This window comes from Chrysemys picta, chromosome 1 (genome assembly GCF_011386835.1).
Source record: "Chrysemys picta bellii isolate R12L10 chromosome 1, ASM1138683v2, whole genome shotgun sequence".
Classification (NCBI taxonomy): Eukaryota; Metazoa; Chordata; order Testudines; family Emydidae; genus Chrysemys; species Chrysemys picta.
The window spans coordinates 107,746,322-107,771,786 of NC_088791.1; the positions used below are offsets into that span (position 1 = coordinate 107,746,322).

General features: G+C 42.5%; 1 protein-coding gene across 14 annotated transcripts in view; it reads right to left on the reverse strand.

The window, feature by feature from the left end:
* Positions 1–3,027: 3,027 nt before the first annotated feature.
* DNM1L (dynamin 1 like) overlaps positions 3,028–25,465 on the reverse strand; it is a 56,237-nt gene continuing 33,799 nt past the window's right edge. For 9 of the 14 annotated variants that reach the window (XM_008171351.4, XM_065566170.1, XM_008171352.4 and 6 more), the window contains 8 exons: positions 23,870–23,959; positions 21,299–21,391; positions 15,735–15,791; positions 14,522–14,599; positions 11,319–11,486; positions 10,566–10,675; positions 6,473–6,632; positions 3,028–4,416 (listed from right to left, as the gene is read on the reverse strand). In XM_008171351.4, the coding sequence (XP_008169573.2) occupies positions 4,360–4,416; positions 6,473–6,632; positions 10,566–10,675; positions 11,319–11,486; positions 14,522–14,599; positions 15,735–15,791; positions 21,299–21,391; positions 23,870–23,959 (813 nt within the window). In that variant the 3' untranslated portion in view covers positions 3,028–4,359. The remainder of the gene's footprint in view (positions 4,417–6,472; positions 6,633–10,565; positions 10,676–11,318; positions 11,487–14,521; positions 14,600–15,734; positions 15,792–21,298; positions 21,392–23,869; positions 23,960–25,465) is intronic. The other 5 variants (XM_065566132.1, XM_008171355.4, XM_065566143.1 and 2 more) reach the window with 1 other exon arrangement.

Genomic DNA, 25,465 nt, shown 5'->3' on the forward strand with positions numbered 1-25,465 from the left:
TGGGGTATAGTGGTAGAAGTGCAGTTACCCACCAGTACTTCTTGCACTGTTCTTCCAGGAAGGATTCAAACAATTTTAGCATATTACCCTGGGCCCCTGCCATCTGTCTCAGGCGAGACAGCAGAATCTCACATTTAACAGGGTTGAATGCTTTAGAGGTCCAGCAAGAGGAAAATAACCCATTGACCAGAGATCATACATCAGTGCCGCTAAAGCAGTTTCAGTTCCATGTCCTGGCCTGAATCCAGAATGTGCTGGGTCTAGAATGTAACTTCAGTTACACAAGCCTGTAGTTTGCCTTTTGCTAGATTTTTTTTTTTTTTTTTTTTTTTTTTGAGCTTGCTTAGGAATGGGAGGTTTGACATTGGGTGGCAACTGGCTAGGACTAAAGTATCTAGGGTGGGTTTCTTCAGTGTTGATTGGACCAGTGAGTGTTTGAAGGAGGAAGGGAAGATTCTCTGAGAGAGGTGTTAACTATTTTGGTCAGGAGTGGTGCCAGCTGTTCATGGATTCTTTCACAAGCCAGGAAGGACATGGATTGGATTCACAAGTCTTGGGTTGAGTCTCATTTAGGGTGTCCAGAACTTCTTGATGTGTTACTGTATTGAACTCTGTGAATGTAGGTGGGCTGTTGGTTGATGGAGGCAAAGCAGATCCTTACTATTTGAGAAGCCTTCCCAAATGTGCATGGTCTTCCTAGCAAAGTAGGATGACAGCTCTTCACTAAGGCTAAGATTTTGTCATGGTTATTTTTAGTAAAAGTCACGGACAGGTCATGGGCAATAAACAAAAATTCACGGAAGCTGTGACCTGTCCATGACATTTACTAAAAATAACGACAAAATGGAAAGTAGGAGAATCCAGCACCCATTTGATTGGGAATAATGCCCTTAAGTATACACACATATCCCACTCCCACATAAGTAAAATTTAAAACTGACCACTTAAAAAAAGTAATTTATTGATATGAAAGCTATGTGCAAGTCTTTCACACGTCAGTTTTATTTACAGTAACATACATATGTCAGGTATATTAAATGTCAAATTTCTATTTCTCTGACTTTTCTCCCTTGATTACTTGCTTATGCCAATAGTTTCATTGGATACTGGATTTGTTCAAGGTGTGCAAAAAGAATAGCTGTTCTTGATGAACAAATGTCAAATTAAATTTCTCAAGAGGTGTTAGACTTTCATTTCCACAGATTTAGGTTTCTATGGAAGAAAACTTGTAACAGCTTGTGTGCACAAAGCAAAAAATAGAAAGGATTGGAAATGAAGTCAAACTCCCTCCCTATTCCCTGCCAAGTAAAACCAAAGAACTACAGCCTGGCCTACACTAGGTTTCTTTCACTAAAATTTCCATGCCTTTTCTTCCATCAATGGAAATAACAACCAGAGTGCTAGCATAGACAAAGTGCCAGTGACTGCTGACATTTTAACTATTCCATTATCTAGCACTGCTTAAGGTAGTTGTAGACAATACCGTGCTTAAAACACAAGCAGCCACCTGAGTCCTGTTGACACTAAAACTCCCACTGCTGTACTAGAACTAGTGATGGGAAATTCTGGGAGAGCAAATCACAATATAGAAAAAGCTGTACAAGTGATGCTACATCAGAAGCCTAAAGATAGTGATGGGTATCTGACCCAGTTCCTCATAATTCACAGTTGCGTATCTGGTATAATCAATACACTATATATAGCAGGGGTTCTCAAACTTCATTGCACTCCGACCCTCTTTTGACAACAAAAATTACTCCACGACTCAAGGAGGGGAGGTGCGGGGGGACACAAAGCCTGAGCCTGCCCAAGTCCCACCACCCTGGGTGGGAGGGCCAAAGCCAAACCCAAGGGTTTCAGCCTGAGACAGGAGGCCTGTACCCTGAGCCTCACTGCCCAGGGCTGAAGCCCTTGGACTTCAGCCCCGAGTGGTCAGGCTCGGGTTTTGGCTCCGGGCCCCAGCAAGTCTAAGCCAACCCTGTCAACCGTATTAAAATGGGATAGTGACCCACTTTGGGGTCCCAACCCACAGTTTGAGACCCGCTACACTATAGCTTATTTAATCAAAGGATGAAGTAATGTTAAAGCATGGACTGATTTGTTACAATATGCAGTGATAATGGCAGACCAAGTTCATTTCTTTCAAATTATATATCCTCAGCTTATTTACAAGTTAGTGAGATACCAAAATATTATCACAGCATTTCCAAAAAGAATTCAGGTCACCAATGCTAATTAACACTTAATCAATTGTATCATTTCTTGTGAAATTTACCTTTCACTTGTGAGAATTTCTTGAGTAAACGGCATTCATTTGCTTTGTGCAGCCTTCTGAAAGTTCACATGATTAGTGTATTTCCTGACAAGGAGAATAAATTATATTTGCCAATTAATCACTGATTAACCTCTGTCAGCCACTAACATGTTGAAAAGTAGCATTTCTAAACCAAGAGGGTATATAGGTGGGTGGATGGGGAGACTAGGGCAAGAAAGAAGCGCAGTTGCAGAAAGATGAACTGTATTAAAAGTGGATTTCAATTAAAAGATGTTTAAGGCATTTAAAATAACTGTTGGTTAAATTAGTATGAAAACTAACAGTTTGAGACCCTCTCTCTTTTAGCCTCATGTTTCCAGAACCACAAGAAGCATTTTTCCCTGGTAATTAAGAATGTAAATTGGTTTCTTTATGTTGATTAAATAGGATATTTAACATGTAAAGTTCTAGACTGCTTACAAATGTGGAATTTAACGTGGCATATTAGAGAGACAGGATTCTTAAGCCAAATGTTGTTTCCATCTGTTGATCTTAATTCAGTGTGAATGCATCAGTGATAAATGAAAACTGAGAATTAGCCATTATTGTAAACTAGTCCCTTAAATGTTTGCAAATGATCAGGTTTGTACATTTATAATTTTAGCAGCTTAAACAGGAATTCAGTTTCTGTTAAGTGATGAAATAGTGAAGGAACTGTGTGTGTGGGAGAAGAAACCCAGGCCTGTTGCACAGAGAAAAGCCATAAAAATGTGGACAGTGATGTCTATTTAATTCTTCTACAAATAAATGTGCAAGTGAGAGAAACAACATCAGGAAGAGCATGAACATTTCTACTTTATCAAATAAATAAATCTATGTGAAAAAATACATGCAAGTGTGCTGGAGTTTAAATTCAAATTGTAGGAAGCTATAATGTATAACAAGATTTTAACTTTTAAGAGGCTAGTGTGATCAACGTGTACTGTGCTGGCTATGGCCAGAAGAAAATAACCATCAACTTTATTCCCAACCTCACATTTATCTTAAAACAAATTGGGTTCTCTTAGAAAAATTCCTCATAGCACAGTAAAATTTGTTTCCCCAGACGGCAGTATTTAAAGTAGACTCTGGTATAAACATTCTAGTCATGCTTTCTCTTCCACAGATACTCTTAGCCTTCATACTTTCCAAAATTATTTGAAAAGAACTAAAACAAATCCCACCTCCTTTCTGTCCAACTTAATTTTAAAAGAAACACTTACTATCCCACAACAGTTTTGAAATTCATTTTATTTTTAAATTCTATGAGAACAATTTTGCTAGTGGATGGTCCAGAGGTTTGGTCCCAGAGGGGGGAAAAAGGGATTCTTGCACTTGATTATCATCCCCAACAATGAAATGCAAACTCTGGTGCACATTCATTGGTTTGCACCAATTCTTTAGTACGTCCTCCTGTTTGTTTTTTAAAGTTCCAGGCTAATTCACCTACAATGAAATTCATTTATCCAGTTCAAAAATGTGTTTTATAATGCTGCTTTCTTTTAAAATTCTGAAAAAAATGGGTGCACATATACTTATATAGAAGACATTTTTACTGTGCCAGCTATCAAATTCAGGTCTCCGTTTGCCATGGTGCATGCAGTATACTCATGAAAGAATACCTGGTGCCTTCTCATCTTCATGGTATTTAAACCTCTATTATAAAAGCAGCTTAAAACTATGCCACAAGACTACACTGTCCATCTAACCCATAGGCAACCTGTTTAGCAAGCCAGGCACTGGAACTTTAATGGTTCTGCCTAAGTTTAAATGAGACTGTCACAGGACAGTAAACTTGGTCTGTTTTATTTGCACCAGATAACTGGTAAGGAAACATTTAGAGGCATTTATTATGTGGATTAAATATGACTTGTTTTGCAAAGTACAGCATACTTTTCTGTCTGTAAGCCAAACCAACTGTCTTTACATGAGCAAATTTACACATAGTTGCAGTACACAGATAAGAGTTCATAAATAAAATTCTACCAAGTATACAATGCTTAGCAAATTTTCAAGTCATCAGGATTCTCCACCCATATAAACAGTGTGGCGGGTAGAGATAACCTTCACCAAAGATGCGTCTCTCGAATCTCAGCAATAATCTGACTGGCTCGCTGCAATGCCTGCAGAGAGGGGAAAAACAAAAGAAGAAATATTAATTTTTTTCCTTATTTGCTTCTCATATGACAACCAGGAGATCATTCTATGGAAGACAATGTTAATTCAGCAATGTTTTACAAAACAAGATCAATCATTGTTTTCATTGTGAGAGTGTTGGGAGGATTAATTCACTAATATTTGTAGAGGCCTCTCCCTCAGATGGAGCATACTACACAAGTGCAAAATATGACAAAAACACAAAGGTATTGTCAAGATCGTAGACCAGAGTTATTGTGTCAAGTCACCCCCTCAGCCTCTCATTTATGAACTGAAAATGTTAGAAATTCATGCAAAACAGGTCTCAGTTTAAAACAAAAAGGTTCTGTTCCAGTCATAACTTTTTTAGACTTCTCTTTTGTTTCAAGCAACAGAGGGTCCTGTGGCACCTTTAAGACTAACTTTTGTTTCGAAGCTGTTCTCGCCTACCCAAAGGCCCCAAAGCATTTGTATTAACACTCCATGTGGATCAATTAATCTTTAGGTAAGCCACACAGATATTTGCCACCACGTATCATCATAATAAAGAATAAAATTGTTTCTTTCTGCAACTAACGTATAAATTGCACTTATTTTGTACCTTTAAACCTCTTCACTAGCATTCTGCCTAATTCATGCACCACTGGACTATGTCCAAATCCTGGCAGCTTTAAAACAGCTGTCATTTTAAACAAACTTAACAAATAAACCAGTTTATGATAAATACCAACAATGTACTAAGTACTGTACAAAACAGATGACTCATGCCCAAAGAGTTTACCATCTACAAGATGCTCTCTGACTCAAACATGTGGGTTAGGTAAGAGCAGAGATTTAAAATTACACTTGCTACATCCAGTCCTGGAACAGTGACAGGTTAGGGGGTCTGGTATCTCAAACATCCAGAGTCAATGCCTGCTGCATTCTATGAGAGAACTGACCCACACTATTTCTCCCTCACTGTGCTGATTTGATCTTTTAGAAAGCGTATTTCTCTATGCCAATTCAGTGCAAACGAATGGAACAGGCAGTATTTGGTACACCACAAAATTAGTGGAAAATTAGAGCTTTGGAAAAAAAAACAATTTTACTGTATTTATGACAAGTTCAAACTCACTGAAGTACAAGAAACACAGATGCAGCATCTGCAGTCACAGCCAAATCCACAGCAGTATGTCCCTGATCAAAATCTTTAGGACAGGATACTTTAGGACAATACTATTCACAGAAATAAGCATGGAAATTTACGTGTGTGGGGGGTGGAGGGGAGAGACCCCTCTTAACCCCACCTTCAAAAGGAAATTCTGTCAAGGGAGGGTTACAGAGCTTTAAAAAAGAAGAACAGGAGGACTTGTGGCACCTTAGAGACTAACAAATTTATTAGAGCATAAGCTTTCATGGACTACAGCCCACTTCTTCGGATGCATATAGAATGGAACATATATTGAGGAGATATATATACACACATACAGAGAGCATAAACAGGTGGGAGTTGTCTTACCACCTCTGAGTCTTACAACTCCCACCTGTTTATGCTCTCTGTATGTGTGTATATACATCTCCTCAATATATGTTCCATTCTATATGCATCCGAAGAAGTGGGCTGTAGTCCACGAAAGCTTATGCTCTAATAAATTTGTTAGTCTCTAAGGTGCCACAAGTCCTCCTGTTCTTCTTTTTGCGGATACAGACTAACACGGCTGCTACTCTGAGAGCTTTAAAAGAGTATGTTGGAAAACCTAATGAAGTTCACTATTCTAAAACTCCTTTATAAAAGAAAGTTAATACCAATCTAACAAAGCTGTGTTTGGGGTTTACTCCAGGAGCTAGATTAATGATGTATAGTCAACATTACTAGTATTTCATTATTGCTTTCTTGCTCACGCAGGGTTTCTATAAAAGAATGAACTAGATCAAAACAAAACTGACCTGAATCCAAAAAGCATGGCAAAAACCTGAAGACTGTTATATACTTGAAATCTCAGCAGATTTAATATGCTTCAGTTTAATTAACAGTTCATTGGGTGTTTTGATTTTCAATACCTTTAACATGTCAGCTGCCTCCTTTCTGCGCTGTGCCATGTCCTCAGATTCCGTCAGAAGGTCATCTAACAACAAGGATTTGTACAGCTGTCCAACTAGCTCGCTCTGAAGAGTATCTTTCACATGATTCACCAGAAAATGCATCACCGCCTTTGGCACACTGCAAGCGAAAAATAAAATATCAAACAAGCCACATAAAGCTAGGGCATTAGCTATTCTAGATTCAACATGCAGTTTGAATAAATCTATATGTTCCAATGTAAGCAATTATACAGAATCTTGCCAGAAATCTTACAGCAATGTGTCTTAAAGTGTACACTTACAGCTGTAAAGTGACTATGTGCAGTCCAACAGCTGCTGAGTTTATTGCCTGTGAGATGGCCGCATTTCAAAGTGAACTGAAACCCGTATGTACAACCCTGAACAGTTCTATACCAACTGTTAGGTCTAAATTATTTTTATTACAGTAGCACCTAGAAGCCCTAATCAAGATTAGACCCATTGTGCTAGGCACTGTAAAAACACTAAGCTCTTCACACCAGGTTCTGTCTATTAATATCTAAATAGACAATACAAAGGATGAAAAGGGAAACAGAGGCATCGGGCAGTGACTTGTCCATGGTCACACACTAGGTCAGCAAAAGAGCTGGGAACAGAATACAGGTCTACCAATTCTTTGCCAGTACCCTATACATTGGACGATGCTGCTTCTAAGGCACCACACAGCAAGAAGTGTGGGAATTTCAAAATGCGAGGAGAATTTAGACAAGCAGAATATAATTACCCAAAACAGTTTGGCCATGACCCAGCAACAAGACTCTTATTCATGAAAAGGCAGCTATGAAATCTTTAATGATCACAAGTGGGCAAGATTTCAGTTTTATGTCACACTTGAAATACCAAGAAGGAACATTGGTTTAGTATGAATTTCTGTAGTTACAAGTGCCCCTGAATTTCCTGCAGTAAATTCAAAATACTGACCCTGCCTTGCTTATGGAATCTGACAGGATCACAGCACAGCAGAGCTCTTCTGACAAAGTGGAAAAATCAATATAGATAGGAATTGGCAAGATAAAAACCATGCACTTCTTGTGGAGTGATAAGTGCAGTGAAAACATATCCTAACAGGTGATCAGCAGCCAGCACTTGGGATAGCCTAACCTGGATGTAAGTAGCTACACTGAAAAGCCATACCCAACTTAATGTGTCCTCATTGGCGCTATACTATGTCTGTCACTAGGACTTTCTGGGGGCATACCCCATGGTTTGTTGTGCTGCAGTAAGCCAAGCTACTCTGGTTCTTTCCAAGTGAATTGTGTGAGAACTTGTCTGTCCTTTTGGGCATGTGGGAAGATATTGTAGGACAGTGAGCAATCAAGTGATTTAGTCTGTGTCCTCATTGCAAAGTGGGCAGGTTACCAGCTTGAGTGAAAACAGGTTTTAAGCCTACAGTCACAGATGAGATAGCTAACCTAGGTTGAAAGCACCACTAAACTCAGGTCAGATGGTTGTGCGGATGGGTGGACAATAGAGGGTTATAGGCAACTGTGACAGTGTACCCCATAAGGCTTTATGGGGAGGGGATGCTTATAAATGTATGGATGACATGGCTGGAATATGTTTTGTGCTGCCTGTGCCATGTAACATATCTCCGTAAAGGTTATGGTCTACTATATCTATTCATCCTATTTGTACATATATATCACTTTCTACTCGAGGTTAAGAATATGGGCTGTATGCTTGCTTGATTTCTAAGTAAGCTTTGTGAGGCATTTGGTCAGCTTCTTTAGGAAGAAGAAGAACAGGAGGACTTGTGGCACCTTAGAGACTAACAAATTTATTAGAGCATAAGCTTTCGTGGACTACAGCCCACTTCTTCGGATGCATATGCATATGCATCCGAAGAAGTGGGCTGTAGTCCACGAAAGCTTATGCTCTAATAAATTTGTTAGTCTCTAAGGTGCCACAAGTCCTCCTGTTCTTCTTTTTGCGGATACAGACTAACACGGCTGCTACTCTGAAACCTTTCTTTAGGAAGGAATTCGCCAGGTTAAGTACCTGATCAGGAGACACTTGGGGAACAATGCATCTTGGAATGCTCCAATCCACATGAGAAGTCTTCCTGGAGACATGCAAGATGCCATGTGGACAATGGCGTCGGCCTGCAAAGACTGAGTCATGCAGGGGCATGTGACTTGCCCAGGTGACTCCAAAACTCCATCTTGGAGCTGGACTTTGCATAGGAGGGAGGAGGGGGGTCTCCACCCACAAGAGAGAGTCTATTTAAACCTGTGGGAGACCCCTCCATTTTGTCTTCAGCTGGCTAAAGAAGGAGCCTCTCCACCCCCCCAAGGATACTTGAAGGAGACTGAAACAAAGGACAGTAACTACAGGGGGTGTGAGTGATTGCTGGACCCAGGCTAAAAGGAGATTAGCCTGTAAAAGGGAGCACTCTGGAACTGGTGAGGAAATTATCTGTATTCAGTTTGATTAGGCATGGATTTGCGCATTTTATTTTATTTTGCTTGGTGACTTACTTTGTTCTGTCTGTTACTACTTTGAACCACTTAAATCCTACTGTCTGTATTTAATAAAATCACTTTTTATTTAGTAATTTACTCAGAGTATGTATTAATACCTGAGGGAGCAAACAACTGTGCATCTCTCTCTATCAGTGTTATAGAGGGCGAACAATTTATGAATTTGCCCTGCAAAAGCTTTATGCAGGGTAAAAACGGATTTATTTGGGTTTAGACCCCATTGGGAGTTGAGCATCTGAGTGCTAAAGACAAGCACACTACTGTGAGCTGTCTTCAGGTAAACCTGCAGCTTTGGGACAAGTGATTCAGACCCTGGATCTGTGTTAGAGCCAGACAGGAGTGGCTGGCTCAGCAAGACAGGGTGCTGGAGTCCTGAGCTGGCAGGGAAAACAGAAGCAGGGGTAGTCTTTACACATCAGGTGGCAGCTCCCAAGGGGGTTTCTGTGATCCAACCCGTCACAGCAACATCCAAGTAAGAGCCTGAGTTAACTCTGCAACGACACAGAGATGCAAGGCACAGTGCGCTCTTTTCAGTGGCCAATTCCTAAGACATCTTTGCATGGGAACACATAGTGGCTCTTAAGTGTTGTAAAGTTACACAGTGCAAATGTAAACAACCATGACACACACAGTATGTGAGCCTATGGGGGAGAAAGTGCATGAAGAAGGGAGAACAAAATTATTTAGGGGAGCACAAGAGGGTATATAACGTGGAATACTAGGATAAAGTGAAGTAGAGGTAAATCAAGGTTGAACATCTGGGGTAAAAGGACTTTTGGATAGCATTAAAATGGAAAATAATTTTAAATTACTCAAATGGTATTTCCTCAAACTGGACAGAATACTGGAGAACAATCTTGCAATAGTCATGGTGTGGAATAGACAACCTGATCTAAGCTTCAACTTGTAGAATTATTTTACTTTTCCTATAAAAAAAAAAGGATAAATTGCTGACTTTTCTGTAAAGCCTTCAGTAATAAAACCATTAGTCTCTTCTTTGCTTCATTCGTCTTAGCAAAAACAAAACAAAACTGGGCAACAGCAGCTTTAAAGACAATCTACACAGCAGAGGCAGCATGCTTTGGCATTACTACATCTAGCCTTATGGCTGAAAATTGGCACACACTTGTCAAAAGAATTCTATATGAGCCTCCTCAGATGAAAGGCAGGTGACTGCAAAGCTCTGACTGCTTGACTGGACCTTGGATGTATGCCAATTATTTGCACCCAATCCATCAATACAGATTGCCGTATCCTATACAAAACCAGACATTCTCTTTAAAAGTAAATGAAGTTTAAGGTGCAATACAACAGAGTACTCAAAAACAAGAACTAGTATTGGATGCTTTGAAAAAGTGTGCTCTTTTTGCCTATCAAGTGGACTTCAATTTTATAAGGAATCAAATTTCACAGCTCCTCCTTGTAGAGCTACTAAACTCTGCCTAGAGAGTTAAAGCAATATAAATGCAATGTTATATTCAGCAGCAAATGACATGGCTATATCACACAGAGATTTGCAAGGTTTACATGTCTACATAAAAGTTAGCTATTACCTGTCCTGAATGTTCTTCCTGACAATAAGGAAGTAGGATTTGATAAGTCGTTCAATCACTTCGCAGTCTCGTTGCTCACGGGAAGAGAGTCTGCGTGCAACAGGTACAGGCTACAGGAAAAAAAAAAATCTTATTTTAATGTTTACAGGTTGATTTTATTTAAAGCACTTTACCTACTTTGGATAGCCGAGTGGGAACTCCATTCATCTTTCAGCTTGATTCCAACTGGTCTTGCAACAAGTGTTTACGCTCCCCAAAACAGAACTACAGATGTTTTGACAAGTCAAAAACATGAGCCTGAAACTGATTTGAGAGGTAGTACAAAGGACAGGAAATTTTCAAGAAAACAACCTCTCAGAGAAAAAGGCAGCAGTGATTTAATTTAATCAAGTGACTTTAGTTTTTACAATAGTTCCTGACAGTGAAAGTGATTGTCCACTTGATCTTGCTGAAGTCTAGGGAAATTTTGCTACTCTGACAAGAGATTAATCTTTTTATAGCATTAATGAAGTAGGCAAACAGTCCCTTAATTTAGATGGGTGTGAAAGTAAGTCAGTTTCCCCCAGTTCTGTTCCATGAACTGAAGGGAAAGGAAGTGTTAATGGCAGAGGACCTCAGAAGGTACCTACCTGTCCATATGCCAATAATAGTTTCATATTCTACAGGTACAGAATTCATACAGATTAAAATCCGGTTTCTTGTGCCTGAGCTAATCATGAGAGGTGCAGATATATCATCTCTTTCACAACTCACCACATCCAACAGGTTTACAGCATGGCCTTTTTGAGGACTGGCAGGTAGGACTGTAACTGGTTTAGATTTTTCTTCCATTAATAGCTCTTCGGCTTTTGAGGGTTTCAGCATTCCTCTCCAGTTGCCTGTTCCAGGTTCTTGTGTCACATCTCCCACCCCAGGAGCAGCCTGTAGAAACAGGACAATGCAAAGAAATATTGGTCAGCCAAAACTCAGGCACTGCAAGGCCGTCTCCTGTGAAACTTACTACTACTACCACCATGTGATCACACATGGCTCACTTCATTTCATTCTTTGCTTCCAACAACTTTTCCCTCCCTCCAAGTTTCACCTTAGGTGATGGATTGGGGGGACACATTCAATTCACTGTGACAATGTTGAGCAGTGTCAGTGTAAACAAACTGAGTAAAAGTTTTCAAATATGCATAATAGTCTAACTCCCATTTTAAAAGGTGAATTAAGCACTTCTGAGCCTAAATCCCACAAAAGTCTCTGAGATTTGGGCTTGTGTACACAGGACCTTTTCCAATATATTAAGATTATATTATGATTATGATTATAGTTTAAGAGCTATAGTTATATTGGTATAACTACTCTGCCTGGATATTCTTATTCTGGAATAAGAGAGTGTCTTCTTTTGGTTTTAGCTTAAACTGCTCCCAGTGACATAAGCGACACCAGAATTCTAGAATAGGAGTGTCCCTAGGGGGAGTTACACTGGTATGGCTACAGTGCCTTAAACTCACATTCTCCCTTATAGCACTTCAAGATTTCCCATGTAGATCAAGCTTAGACTCTTAAATACCTAGTTCAATTTGAAAAATGGGAATTAGGCTCCTAAATCATTCAGGCACGTTGGAAAGTGTTACCCCCTATCTTGTAGCAGTATGCACCTATGAAAACTGAAAGGAGCAGCTTTTGTTAAACACATTTGGTTCGGTAAGTATATTTCTAGACAACATAACTCTGAAAGGCTTGAACCTATTCAACAGATTTTCTCTAATGCCTCAATTCAAGTAGAAGCAAGAACAGTCCCTTACAATAACAGTTGTAAAACCCCATGCATTCAGGTTCCCAGATATTAAAAGCTTGTATGTGTGCTGCAAAGCTTTAGGGATCTGTCTCCAAGAGCTGGCATACAATGAGACATAAGCCAGAGTTAAATAAACCAGATCAGCAAAACAGAAGGAAATCTCCACCCACTGGGAGACAGGAAAGAACTGGCGTTCTCAACAAGCAAAACTTCCCTTACAGAGAAAGGCTGTTCTTCTTCATCTCCCAGTAAAAGGATGTAACACCCACTCTGGGTTGCACATTAGGGACGCTGGATGAAAAAGTATTAATAGGTGATACTGTTGCATTACTTTGAAGACTGTTAGTTTGAAGGCTACATTGCTAGAGGCACCCATATTCACAGAACCTGATCATCCATCCTGCACCACTCTATGACCCTACCATCTGTTTTATTCACCCTGCTCATATACCTTTGACAAAGCGATTACTATCTGTGAAGAGAAATAAATTTAAATCTCACAGCTGAATCACTGAGAACCTTGAAATACTTCTTATATCTTGTTTCAAGTGCATGTGGAAAACAAGCCAAACCCCACCTTCTATGCTCATGGATTAAAAAATTAATAATTACCACAGCTTATCATGGGTCAAAAGGAAACTACAAGCAAGCAAGCAAAAAAAAAAAAAAAAAGATGGTATATATACTCAACAAGTTAATGATGAATAAATCTAATCAGAAGACAACCAACTGTCTGATTCAAACAGGTGTTTTGGGTTTTTTTCTAAATACAACTGTTAACAGTTAATGTGCATAAAATGCACTGATTTGAATTTTTACAGTCGTAATCTTAACCACTAACAAAACAGGAGACATTAAGACAGACAAAGACTTAAGAAGGCTCATTACATTTTCTGCTAGTAGTAGGACTTCTGCCAAAAATGACTTTATCATCCCATTAGGTGCTAAACCACAGAATACGGCTCCATAACAGTGATCTCTAAAGTCACCCCATATCCTTTCAGCACAGAATCAGTCACATATATCACTGTCCAAAATATTCCAGAAACAATCTCAAAGAAAGACTACATTCTGTTAAACACACTGAGAAAGAGTATTAAGATTAGCACATAGCCTTATCACATCTACAAACACACATTTTATACAGTGAACAGGAACGTACTTGAATTCAACAGTTCCCCTGCAACCAATCCTGCCATCATAATACCTAAGGAACACCCATCACTAGTATGCAAAGCCTAGTGTAAGAAGAGCAGTTTTCAACTTTTGTTTAGGTGACTTTGATGGATTAGACCCCCCTAAAGCACTTGCTACAGTGTACAAATAAAACTCCAGTTTCAACTAGAATTTGTTTTAGGTTCTAACTCCTTAATTGGGACGAGGGGGGGAAACACGACGACACACGACAGTGTCTTTGCATATATACATGCATGATCTAGCACAATGGGGCATGAAGCTCCTGTGATATAATATAAAATATTATTGAATATAAAATATTCAACAGCAAACATTTCTGCCTGTAAAATAAAGATGACTAGGGTGGGGAAAAAAGGCTTTTCACACAGATGTTCTGTGAATGCAACAAAACAGGCAGTACACCGGAGCTGAAATGTAAAGAGCCACTGCAGGAGGTATTGTACAGATACAAATAAATTGGTTAGCAGGGGTTATTTTTAAGATGACAAAAAGGGGGTTCAGTTAGAACAGAGCCTAGAGAGAGATTCCCTGCAGGCAGTAGGAGACTCACATTTTTAGTTTATCTTCTGCTTTCTTCCATTAAACATTAAGACATATTAAAACACATAACTTGACAAACATGCTCAAAATGTTGGATTACAGCATGGTAGTTGAATAGACTATTTTGGTGAAACAATTTCCTGCAAATTATGGCTCTCCGCATTCGCACCACAATTCACTGCAAACAAATATGCAGATAACGAAAGCAATGAAATTTCTATCTGATGTACCTCGCACATTACCTACCCTGTACAATCTAATGAAATGTGAGTAATGCTAGGCAACCCCAGCACTACAGGACACATGATCTGACAGATGCAGAGGACACTGCCTCAATGACAAAACACTATGTACATGAACTACTTTTTGTACTATCCAAGGTGCACCACAACGGAATGAGCATGCAGTGCTAATAGGAAGGAGCAGGACAGACCTTGCCATCAGCCTCAGCAGAAGCAGCAGTAGAGGCCTCCTGGGAGGCAGATGTCAATGCACCTGGAGGTTTAGTAGACTAAAGAAGGTAAGAAATGCAGAAAAAAATCAACTAAGGGCAGACACTGAATGTGCCTAATACAGTCATACATTGTTCTCTACTAACATCTTAGCTATCCAGAAAGACAGATAACTTGTGGATTTACAAGCAGCCCAGCATGAACAGGAGAAGAATCCCAAAGGCCTTCAAAAGCAGCCAATTAAAAATTAAACATCTCTGGCTTGTTTGGCCTCCAAACCATCGCTAATTCCCATGTTGCAGATTTAAATTTGACTGTGCAATGAAATCACAGAAAAGCATGATGTAATGGGCATGATCAAACAGCATACAAAACAAGCTCTGTACTGCTGCTTAACACTCCCAGTTCTTCCACCAACTGGTTCACCAGATCCTAGGTTGATCCTATAAAGTAATATTGGATACATTTTGAAAGCTTCTCTCACTTGTTTAATGTTCGGTTCATTAACTGTTTTTTAAATTACAAATTGCAACAATTCCTGCAAAGCTTAAACAGTATTTTGGAGACTCATGAAAAAGATGTTTTGCACCAATCTGGGCTTATAATAAGTTCACACAACACAGTGCATGAAATACTCTAAAATAATGACAGATTGCCCATTTTCACAACTAAGTACACTTTTCTATGTCACTTAGTGCTGCCTCGTGTACTTACCAATTACTCAACTTATCCTGAGAACCTTGCAAACTTAAACGAGCTGATGGGATACAGTTGAAAGAGCAGTAATGTAATAGTACTGGTCAAAAGGTTGGAATTGAATAGATAAGATCTATGTCTAAGCCTGAGAATAAACTCATGCTACAGTTTAATTTTCGTCTTCCAGAGAATAAAATGCTGCATTCTCAACTTTAGCTTTAAAAGTGGCTTTAAAAGTTTGAATCATCATGTTGGCTTTGGGATCTCAAAAACAAAAAAACCACCACTACATCATAGAGGATTAAAATCTCCAGATTCTCCCTCAAACCACATTTAAGCATACAAGTTATGACCCACTTTTTCTTTAACACTTGCAAACACATTAAATCTCACCTACTTAACAAGATGCTCATGCACCGTAAGTGTGTAATACAGTTCTCATGCTTTGAATCAAAGATGGTGCATTACACAATTTTTTTAAAATCAATATTCACTCACCTTGTCTCGTGGCATAGCAGAAGGCAATTCTCGGGCTAACCTGTTACGCCTTTGCTCCTTTAAAAAAAGCCAGCAAAAACCTTGATTATGTATCATTCTGGGTCAAGGCGCATTCAAGCTTTATTGCTTCAGGGACAAGCACCTAAACCATAGAGACTGATGCTAGCGACATGTCTCAGTTATCGCAAAGTAGCTTGTATCCCCCACTATGATGTTTTAAATCAAAACCTGTTAGCTGGACAAGACAGTTTGAAGGATTAAGTGGCCAAATATAATTTGGAATATAAAATCTGAACTGAACAAAGTGTTCAATGCACAAAGTATTCAAGGCACAGATCTTTGCAGTACACTCAAACAATTGAGCTTCTAAGCCACAGCCCTTAAAAACCAAGATACAGCTTGGATCAGGATGGATTCCCTATAGTCTTCATTACGAAGCATGTTTATGCAATAATATCCATAAGGAACTGACTACTAGAGCAGCATGGTCAGGTTGATAATTACTGGCCCAAAAGACGGGGAAAAGGCGAGAACTTGCACTACCTATAGAACAACGAAGTAGCAGTTGAAGCAAGTCAAGGTGAATAAGGGGAAAGATTGGACTTTTATGGTGATTAAGAATAGATCGCTCACTAGTAAGGACAAAGCATTACAAACTTAGAAGAAACAAAAGATTACAGACCCAGTATTTTTTTTAGGAAAACGTTAGAAAAGGGGGTATTATGTGCTATTCAGAATTTGTATAAGATACTATAGAAGTTTACATGCACTTACAGAGTCCTCATTCCTGCAATCGGATCATCACAGACAGACTTTGTTCCCACACTAAGTCAATGGGAGTCCACCTGCGCAAATCTGATGGCAGCCATAGGTAAAAGACTTGCCACCAACGAGCTTACCATTTATAGAACACAAAATAAATAATAAAAAGCGTCAAAACATAAGAGACAAGAGGAGACTATTAGAAGTCAATGGACAGTGAGAGATGTGATTGGAGAAGTGAGAGAAGAAATTAATGTTAGGGTAGGGAGAAGTGGGAAGCCTCAGGATAATGGCCAGTTCTCAACATCTATAAGGCTATTTTCTCTCTCAGAGATAGATAGATATTTAGGGGAGAAAAAAGCCAATCACTTGTGCTAAACAATGTACATTAGTTAGTACTGGTCTCTGTTCTGTGCAGTTTGCGTCTTGTCAATTAGTTTTGTTTTGTACTTTAAGTGGCATTTGAAACGCATGGAATTAGTATTTACAATGTATTATCCGAGTTTATTTCACTTTGCATATTTTAAAAAAAGACGGTTACTCACCGTTGTAACTGTTGTTCTTCGAGATGTGTTGCTCATATCCATTCCATTAGGTGTGTGCGCGCCGCGTGCACGATCGTCGGCAGACAGACAAGTGTATCGACCTGTTTGGCCGTAAGGTCTACTCAGCCGGAGGGCTACAACTGAGAGCGGCGAACCAACAGGCGTTACTGAGCCGCTACAATTTCAACTCCTGGAACTCTATGGGGAAGTTTAAGGAGTTGATTCCCCAAGAGTCCAGGGAAGAGTTTGGAGCCATGGTAGAGGAGGGCAAGAAGGTGGCTCGGACCTCCTTGCAGGCCTCCTTGGACATTGCAGACTCAGCGGCGAGGACCCTGGCTTCGGGCATCGCTATGCGCAGGATCTCCTGGCTTCAGGTTTCGGGTTTGCCTCCGGAGCTGCAGCAAACCCTACAAGATCTGCCTTTTGAGGGGCATGGATTGTTCTCGGATAAGACGGATTCCCGCCTGCAGAGCCTCAAGGACTCGAGAACAATCATGCGCTCCCTGGGGATGCATGTTGTGGGCCCCCAGCGCAGGCCATTTAGGCCGCAACCTCAGCGCTTCTACCCCCCCCCGCCTCGTCAGAGACAAGACTCGGCCCGGAGGCGAGGGCGAGGTGGTAGAAGAAGGTGGACCGGCCCTCAACCCGGCCAGAACCAGGGGCCACCTCGACCACCTTCAGGCCCCAGGCAGAACTTTTGAAGGTGCGGTCGAGGACGGCGCCCCAGTCATCCCCCAGGATCCAGCCCCCTTCTTTCGGGATCGCCTCTCCCACTTCCACCGTGCTTGGTCCCTTATAACTTCGGACCGTTGGGTCCTCCGCACGGTGGAGAGGGGATACGCTATCCAGTTTTCTTCTATCCCCCCCTCCTCCCCCCCTTCCCCGTCCCTCTTCAGGGACCCTTCTCACGAGCAACTTCTTATACAGGAAGTTTCTACGCTCCTCGCTATGGGGGCCATAGAGGAGGTTCCAGTGGAATTAAGGGGCAGGGGATTCTACTCCCGTTATTTCCTCATCCCCAAGTCCAAAGGAGGTCTGCGACCCATCTTGGACTTGCGCGGACTCAACAAATTCGTAGTAAAGTTGAAGTTCCGCATGGTCTCTCTGGGGGCCATTATCCCTTCCCTCGATCCTGGAGACTGGTTCGCCGCCCTCGACATGAAAGACGCATACTTTCACATTGCTATTTACACGCCTCACAGACGCTTCCTGCGATTCGTGGTAAACAGGGTGCACTACCAATTTGCAGTCCTTCCCTTCGGCCTATCCTCGGCCCCACGGGTGTTCACGAAATGTATGGCTGTCGTGGCAGCGTACCTTCGTCGGCAAGGGATACAGGTGTTCCCGTACCTAGACGACTGGCTGGTACGCGGTCGCACCAAAGAACAAGTTCGCGATCACGTCCACATAATAGTGCGCACATTCAACAAGTTGGGTATCCTACTCAACAAGGACAAATCCACTCTAGAACCTACCCAGAGAATAGAATTCATCGGTGCGGTTCTAGACTCCAGACGCGCACAAGCCATCCTGCCAGACAATCGCTTTTGCACCATCACGAGCCTCATCCAAGGACTCAAGGCCTTCCCAACTACCACGGTGAGGTCATGCCTTACCCTGCTGGGTCACATGGCTTCCTGCACGTACGTAACCAGGCATGCCAGACTTCGGCTTCGCCCACTCCAGACCTGGGTGTCATCAATATACCGCCCACATCGGGACAGCCTGAATATGGTGGTCACAATCCCGAACTCGGTCCTGACCTCCCTCACATGGTGGCTAGATCACAATGTGGTTTGCGAGGGGATGCCGTTTCACGCCCCACAACCCTCTCTGCACCTGGTCACAGACGCTTCATCTCTGGGTTGGGGCGCCCATCTCAACGAGCACCATACCCAGGGCCTGTGGACTGCACCTCAGCTAGCCCTACACATCAATGTTCGGGAACTGATGGCGGTGCGCCTGGCGTGCCAGGCATTTCTCAATCTCCTACGTGGCCGCTGTGTGTTAGTTCTCACCGACAACACCACGGCCATGTTTTACATCAACAAGCAAGGAGGAGCACGTTCGTCAATTCTATGCCAAGAGGCCATTCGCCTGTGGGACTTCTGCATCGCCCACTCAATCCATCTCACGGCATCGTTCCTCCCTGGAGTCCAGAACACTTTAGCGGACCGACTCAGCAGGTCCTTTCAAACGCACGAGTGGTCTATCCGTCCGGACATCATACATTCCGTCTTCCAGAAGTGGGGGTTTCCCCAGATAGACCTGTTTGCATCTCGAGACAACAGGAAGTGCCACGTGTTCTGCTCCCTGCAAGGTCGAGCCCCAGGCTCCCTCTCGGATGCGTTTCTCCTTCCCTGGAAAGACCACCTGTTTTATGCCTTCCCTCCGTTTCCTCTGGTCCACAAGGTACTGCTCAAATTGCGCAGAGACCAGGCACAGGTGATTCTGATCGCTCCAGCGTGGCCGAGACAACATTGGTACACCACGCTGCTGGAACTCTCGGTTCAGACACCGATCCCGCTTCCGTTGTATCCGGATCTCATCACGCAGAACCACGGCCGGCTGCGTCACCCCGACCTGCAATCACTCCACCTCACGGCGTGGCTGCTCCATGGTTCACCCAGGCAGAGCAACAGTGTTCACACTCTGTCCAACAGATTCTGCTGAGCAGTAGGAAGCCTTCAACACGGACCACATACTTGGCCAAGTGGAAGCGGTTCTCCTGTTGGTGCGAGCAACGAGCCACGTCCCCATTGCACGCACCTATTCCTCTTATTTTGGAATATCTCCTCTCCCTAAAACAGCAGGGGTTGGCGATATCTTCAATTAGAGTTCACCTGGCCGCTATATCGGCCTTCCATCCAGGGGAACTCGCGTCCTCGGTATTCTCTAACCCGATGGTCGTTAGATTCCTCAAGGGCTTAGACCGGATGTACCCACAACAACGTCAGCCCGTTCCGACGTGGGACCTCAACCTGGTTCTCTCCAAGCTCACAGGTCCTCCATTCGAGCCACTGGCCACCTGTTCACTTCTGTACCTATCCTGGAAGACAGCCTTCCTCGTAGCCATCACCTCAGCAAGGCGCGTTTCTGAACTCAGGGCGCTTACATCCGAGCCCCCTTACACAGTTTTCCATAAGGATAAAGTGCAGCTTCGTCCACATCCTGCCTTTCTCCCTAAGGTGGTTTCTCCATTTCATATCAACCAGGATATATTTCTCCCGGTCTTTCACCCTAAACCACATGCTTCTCGCCAGGATCAACGTTTGCATTCTCTGGACGTACGCAGGGCCCTGGCCTTCTATATTGACCGCACAAGGCCCTTTAGAAAGACGACGCAACTCTTCGTTGCAGTGGCCGACCGAATGAAAGGCTCACCGGTCTCATCACAACGCCTATCCTCCTGGATTACGTCTTGCATCCGGACTTGCTACGACCTGGCAGGTGTCTCAGCACCCCACCTCACCGCTCACTCCACGAGGGCACAAGCTTCCTCGGCGGCTTTCCTGGCGCAAGTTCCGATCCAGGACATTTGTAGAGCTGCGGTTTGGTCGTCAGTCCACACGTTTACAGAACACTATGCACTAGTGCAGCAGTCCAGGGACGATGCTGCCTTTGGATCAGCGGTTTTGCACACAGCAATGTCTCACTCCGACCCCACCACCTAAGTTGGGCTTGGGAGTCACCTAATGGAATGGATATGAGCAAGCACTCGAAGAAGAAAAGACGGTTACTCACCGTTGTAACTGTTGTTCTTCGAGATGTGTTGCTCATATCCATTCCAAACCCGCCCTCCGTCCCCACTGTCGGAGTAGCCGGCAAGAAGGAACTGAGGGGGCGCCGGGTCGGCTGGGGTATATATTCAGCGCCATGAAGGCGCCACTCTAGGGGGCTCCACAGCCGACCCGCCGGTGTTGCTAGGGTAAAAATCTTCCGACGATCGTGCACGCGGCGCGCACACACCTAATGGAATGGATATGAGCAAGCACTCGAAGAAGAACATGCTATTTTAAGAAAGAATAAGGAATACTTACTGATGTCTTGAGAAACATGCTCCAGAGGAACATATAAGCAATGTCTTAAGTTTATATTTATGGGTTGTAATTATAAAGGTTTTCATATCAAGTATATAAAGGCACAGGACAGTTGTAAGAAAATACAATTTATGTTCAGGTTTAAAAAAAAAAAAGTTCAACTTAAAGTCCCTTCTAAATAATCAGTGCATCGCTTAAAAGGCTGTGTTTTCCTTACCTCTATGTTATTGTTTATTAGCCCACAGGCATCAGCAAAGTCTGGGTGTTTCGTGTTGATATAAGCTAACTCAATGGCCACCAAATTATGAACCTACAGGGAGAAAAGTCATTCATAGTTAAGATTTTATGAGTTAATTTACTGCTAGGAAAGCGTGTTGGACTGGCAACTCCAGACACTGCAGTCTAATTATCCACACTACAGCATAAACACCCACAGCATAGGCTTTGCCCGCACTGCCCTGCGGCTGCATTTCATTTCTGACCCAAAAGGACAAATTCTTAGGGCAAGAAGGTAATTCTTCCGTCACAACCCAAGTTCCCTGTAAGCTGTGTGGCTGTGCAGCAGCCTATTTAGCACCCTGCAGATGCTCAAGGAGCCCGCCTGGGACCTGCCGCAGCCAGGGGAGGGGCACCCCTCCCCCAGCCCCCATCTCACCTGGCCCCCAACCTGCCGTTGGACCCCTCCCCCAGTCCAGCTCTGGGCGCCCGAACCCAGCCCTAGCCCGGTCCCTAGCGTGGTCAGAGGGGTCCAGCCCCAGGTGCAGCCAGGGTGGCCCTCTCCCAGCCTGGACCTGCTGGGGCCGGGGTACCTATCCTGCAGCCCCACCCCCAGAGCTGCTGCAGCTGAGAGAGTGAGAGCTGGGGGGAGTCCTCTCTTCCCGCCATAGCCCCTGAGCACCCTCCTGCACACCAAACCCCTCATCCCTGGCCCCATCCCAGCACCCTCATCCCCTGCACCCCAATCCTCGGCCCCAGCCCTGAGCCCCTCATCCTCGGCCCCAGCCCTGAGCCCACACCCCCAGCCAGAGCCCTCACAGCCTTGCACCCCAACCCTCTGCCCAAGCCCTGAGCCCCTCATCTCTGGCCACACCACAGAGCCTGCGCCCCCCAGCGGGAGCCCGCACAGCCCTGTACCGCAACCCTCTGTCCCAGCCTTCAGCCCCCTCCCACACTCCAAACCCCTAGGCCCTACACATCACCTCCATATTGGTGCACATAACAAAATTCATTCCACACATGGGTGGGAAAAATTAGAGGGAACACTGATCATGACATATTAAATCTTTTCCCTGTATTGAACTCCCCCCCCCCCCCCGCTCCCCACAAACTGGCACTCTTGATGGCATTTTCAGGCAGACATCTGTCCACTAGGAATTGGGTTAAGTTGCGACTCATTTCACACTGTTCACCTAACAGCTGCGACATAGTAACTTTCAATCACAAGCAATCTGCACCACATTTGAACCAGTAACCTGAGAGACTGTCCCAGAGTTGCTGATGCCATCCAGTGGTGCAACAGCCCAACATGTTTTTGTACATTAGTACCGACTACATCATTCTTTATTATGAATGGTGATCAGTCAAAACTACCATTACATTTAAGTTTGAGCAATGAAATTAAATTACAAAATCCAATCCAAGACAACACAAGCATTATCTTTTACATTTATCGTAGGATAATAAAAAAAAAAATTAGTTAGCCTAATTTTGGTTAAGAAAATACCATTCACTTTAGTTTGTGGCCAATAGGGAAAAGGCCCCAATCAGCAAGTAAATGAAGGCCGTGAGAATAAGAAGTAGTGGTATGGAAGGATGTATGATTTGAAAAGTAAAAGTAAAAGAGCTGCAGTAACAAAACAAAGGGAAATTGTCTCAAAAGAAAAACCCACACCTTCCCACTGTTCTTCTGTGCAAGCAACGATTGGGGGAGAGAGAAGATGAGAGAAGGCCTTGAAGGATGGAAAGTAGCAAGGAGAAACTGCTTCAAACTAGGTTTTTGCTGAAGCTAGTAAATTAGCTGGAGGGTATAAAGAAGGCCATGAATTGGGGTTCTTTGTCAGACCCTACCTGATCACGCTGGAGCACACCAGAGTGTGATGGTCATCCCTAAGTGTGGCCTATTTGTAAGTATAAGTCCATTAATGGCTATTAGCCAGGATGGGTAAGGAATGGTGTCCCTAGCCTCTGTCTGTCAGAGGGTGGAGATGGATGGCAAGAGAGAGATCACTTGATCATTCCCGGTTAGGTTCACTCCCTCTGGGGCACCTGGCATTGGCCACTGTCAGTAGACAGGATACTGGGCTGGATGGACCTTTGGTCTGACCCAGTATGGCCGTTCTTATGATGTATGGTGGTACATACTATATTACCACTCCACAGCAGCAGCAGCATCTACCATACTAATCAGCTATGGAAGTGAAGCGAGTAAGTTTAGTAACATATTTTTGTGCATCTCTGAGTCTGATAAAGCACAGCTTCCATGTTAGCAAGAAAATAGAAGGCTAAGAGGTTTAAAACGTGAATTCTAGGTAAAACTTTTTTTGAAGGGGAGGGTTTTTTTTTTTTTTTTTTAAATTAGGCCTAGGTATTCAAAATCAGGAGCCTAAAGTTAGGTGCCTAAATATGGATTTAGCTTCTATTTTTGAATATTTTGGTTTAGTCTAATGTTTTTGAAACTTTACGATTATATGGTAAACAAAAGCACGTAGAAAGGAAGCCACCAATAGAAACAATGGTTTGCTAGCAAGCACGAATGGAATACAAGGTGGTAAGTAACAACACTAATTACCATTTCATTTGTAACTGGTAGCCTCTTACGCAGAAGACTGGTCACTACTTCAACTATGGCATCATGTAGTTTGGGAAACCTCAGCAATTCCTAGAATACAAGGAGGAAAAGCAATGTAATAGAGTCAAAAGTCTAATGCCACGATTAGAGTGACCACCATATCATCTAGTCTGACCCCCTTTATATTACTGGCCACCAACACCACCCATACACTAAACCCAACAACTTAAATTGCCCTTAAAGTTGGAATTGCAATTACAGTTCTTGTTGATTTCAATCAAAAGCAGGGTTAATACCAAGTCAATGAGCAATAAGAGTTAACAGCAGGGAATGCGCCATTATCGTTTATAAATTTTGTAGCTACAGCTTGATATTGTTGTCCCACTAGGCACATTTGGGGGAGATTTTCACAGACAAAAAATGGCAGTCACCTAACTGCAATTTGTGCCTTTGATAGTATCCCCCAATGTAAATTAAAATTAGTGTTGCATGCAGACAATTTGGAGATGCTGAAGTTACCAGAGTTTACAGTATCCAATTAAAATTGGTGAGAAATTTAGACAGGCAGAATAAAGTACCCAACTAGGACATACCAAGTTGCTGGGGTTAACACTTCCATTAATGAATAGCACTGTGAGGAGATCTTTTATAGCCACATGTACAGTAGTTTGGACCTCACTTATGTCTCATTCAAAAATAATACACTGATTCCTACCACTGAACTGATTGTGCCTCCAAGTTCCTTCCTATCTCCTATACAAATCTGCTGTGGCTTCTCTCATCGATGAAAGAGGGAGGAAGAATAAAGTTTTTCTTAGGCATTTTCCTGCAAGTCTCAGCCCTTCCCTTGTGTTGTGTTGATTCAGAATATGAGAAATTTCAACACGTACGCTAAATTATCAAGGTTAAGAGACCTGGTAAGCAGGAGATTTTTCTGAAGTCAGAGCAGCATGAGTTTCTAGTGATCTTCTGTAAGCTCTGCCATCAACAATTCGTGGCTTAATAAATTACTCAAAAGTGTAATTAACTTCATTACACTTTATTAACAGACTACAAAATACTGAAAATAGGAAGCGTCTTACATATTTTTAATCATTTAAACTTTTTTCTAAGGGAATAAGAGAGTCTTTGAAAGCAACACTAAAGTTTTCCAATAAAGTTTCTTCAACACATTCAACAGATATATGTGGAGGGTAAAAAGCTAAAAACTATGCTCATTCTGAGCTATCAGTGAGATGAGAACGGCATTTTCATGAGGACTGCAAAACCTGAGAATCAATTTTATATTCTTGTGGCCCTGCAAACATTAAGTCTAGTGTGAGGAATTACAACTTTGAATTTTCAGACTACCGCATTTAAAATCATAGTCTAAACAATCTCAACCATTGTATTAACTTTTGGCATTCAATAATTGTACCGTATCTGCATCTCTTCTATCAAAACTAGAGCATCTGAACCTTATGGCCAAATCCATTATTGCCTTATTAGAGTCACACGCCAACAATGACCGTCTGCCCTTATGAATAAGATCCTTTGTATTCTGTGGGAAATGTGCACTTTCACGAGGGTGTTTACACAAGTTCACAAATGATTTTT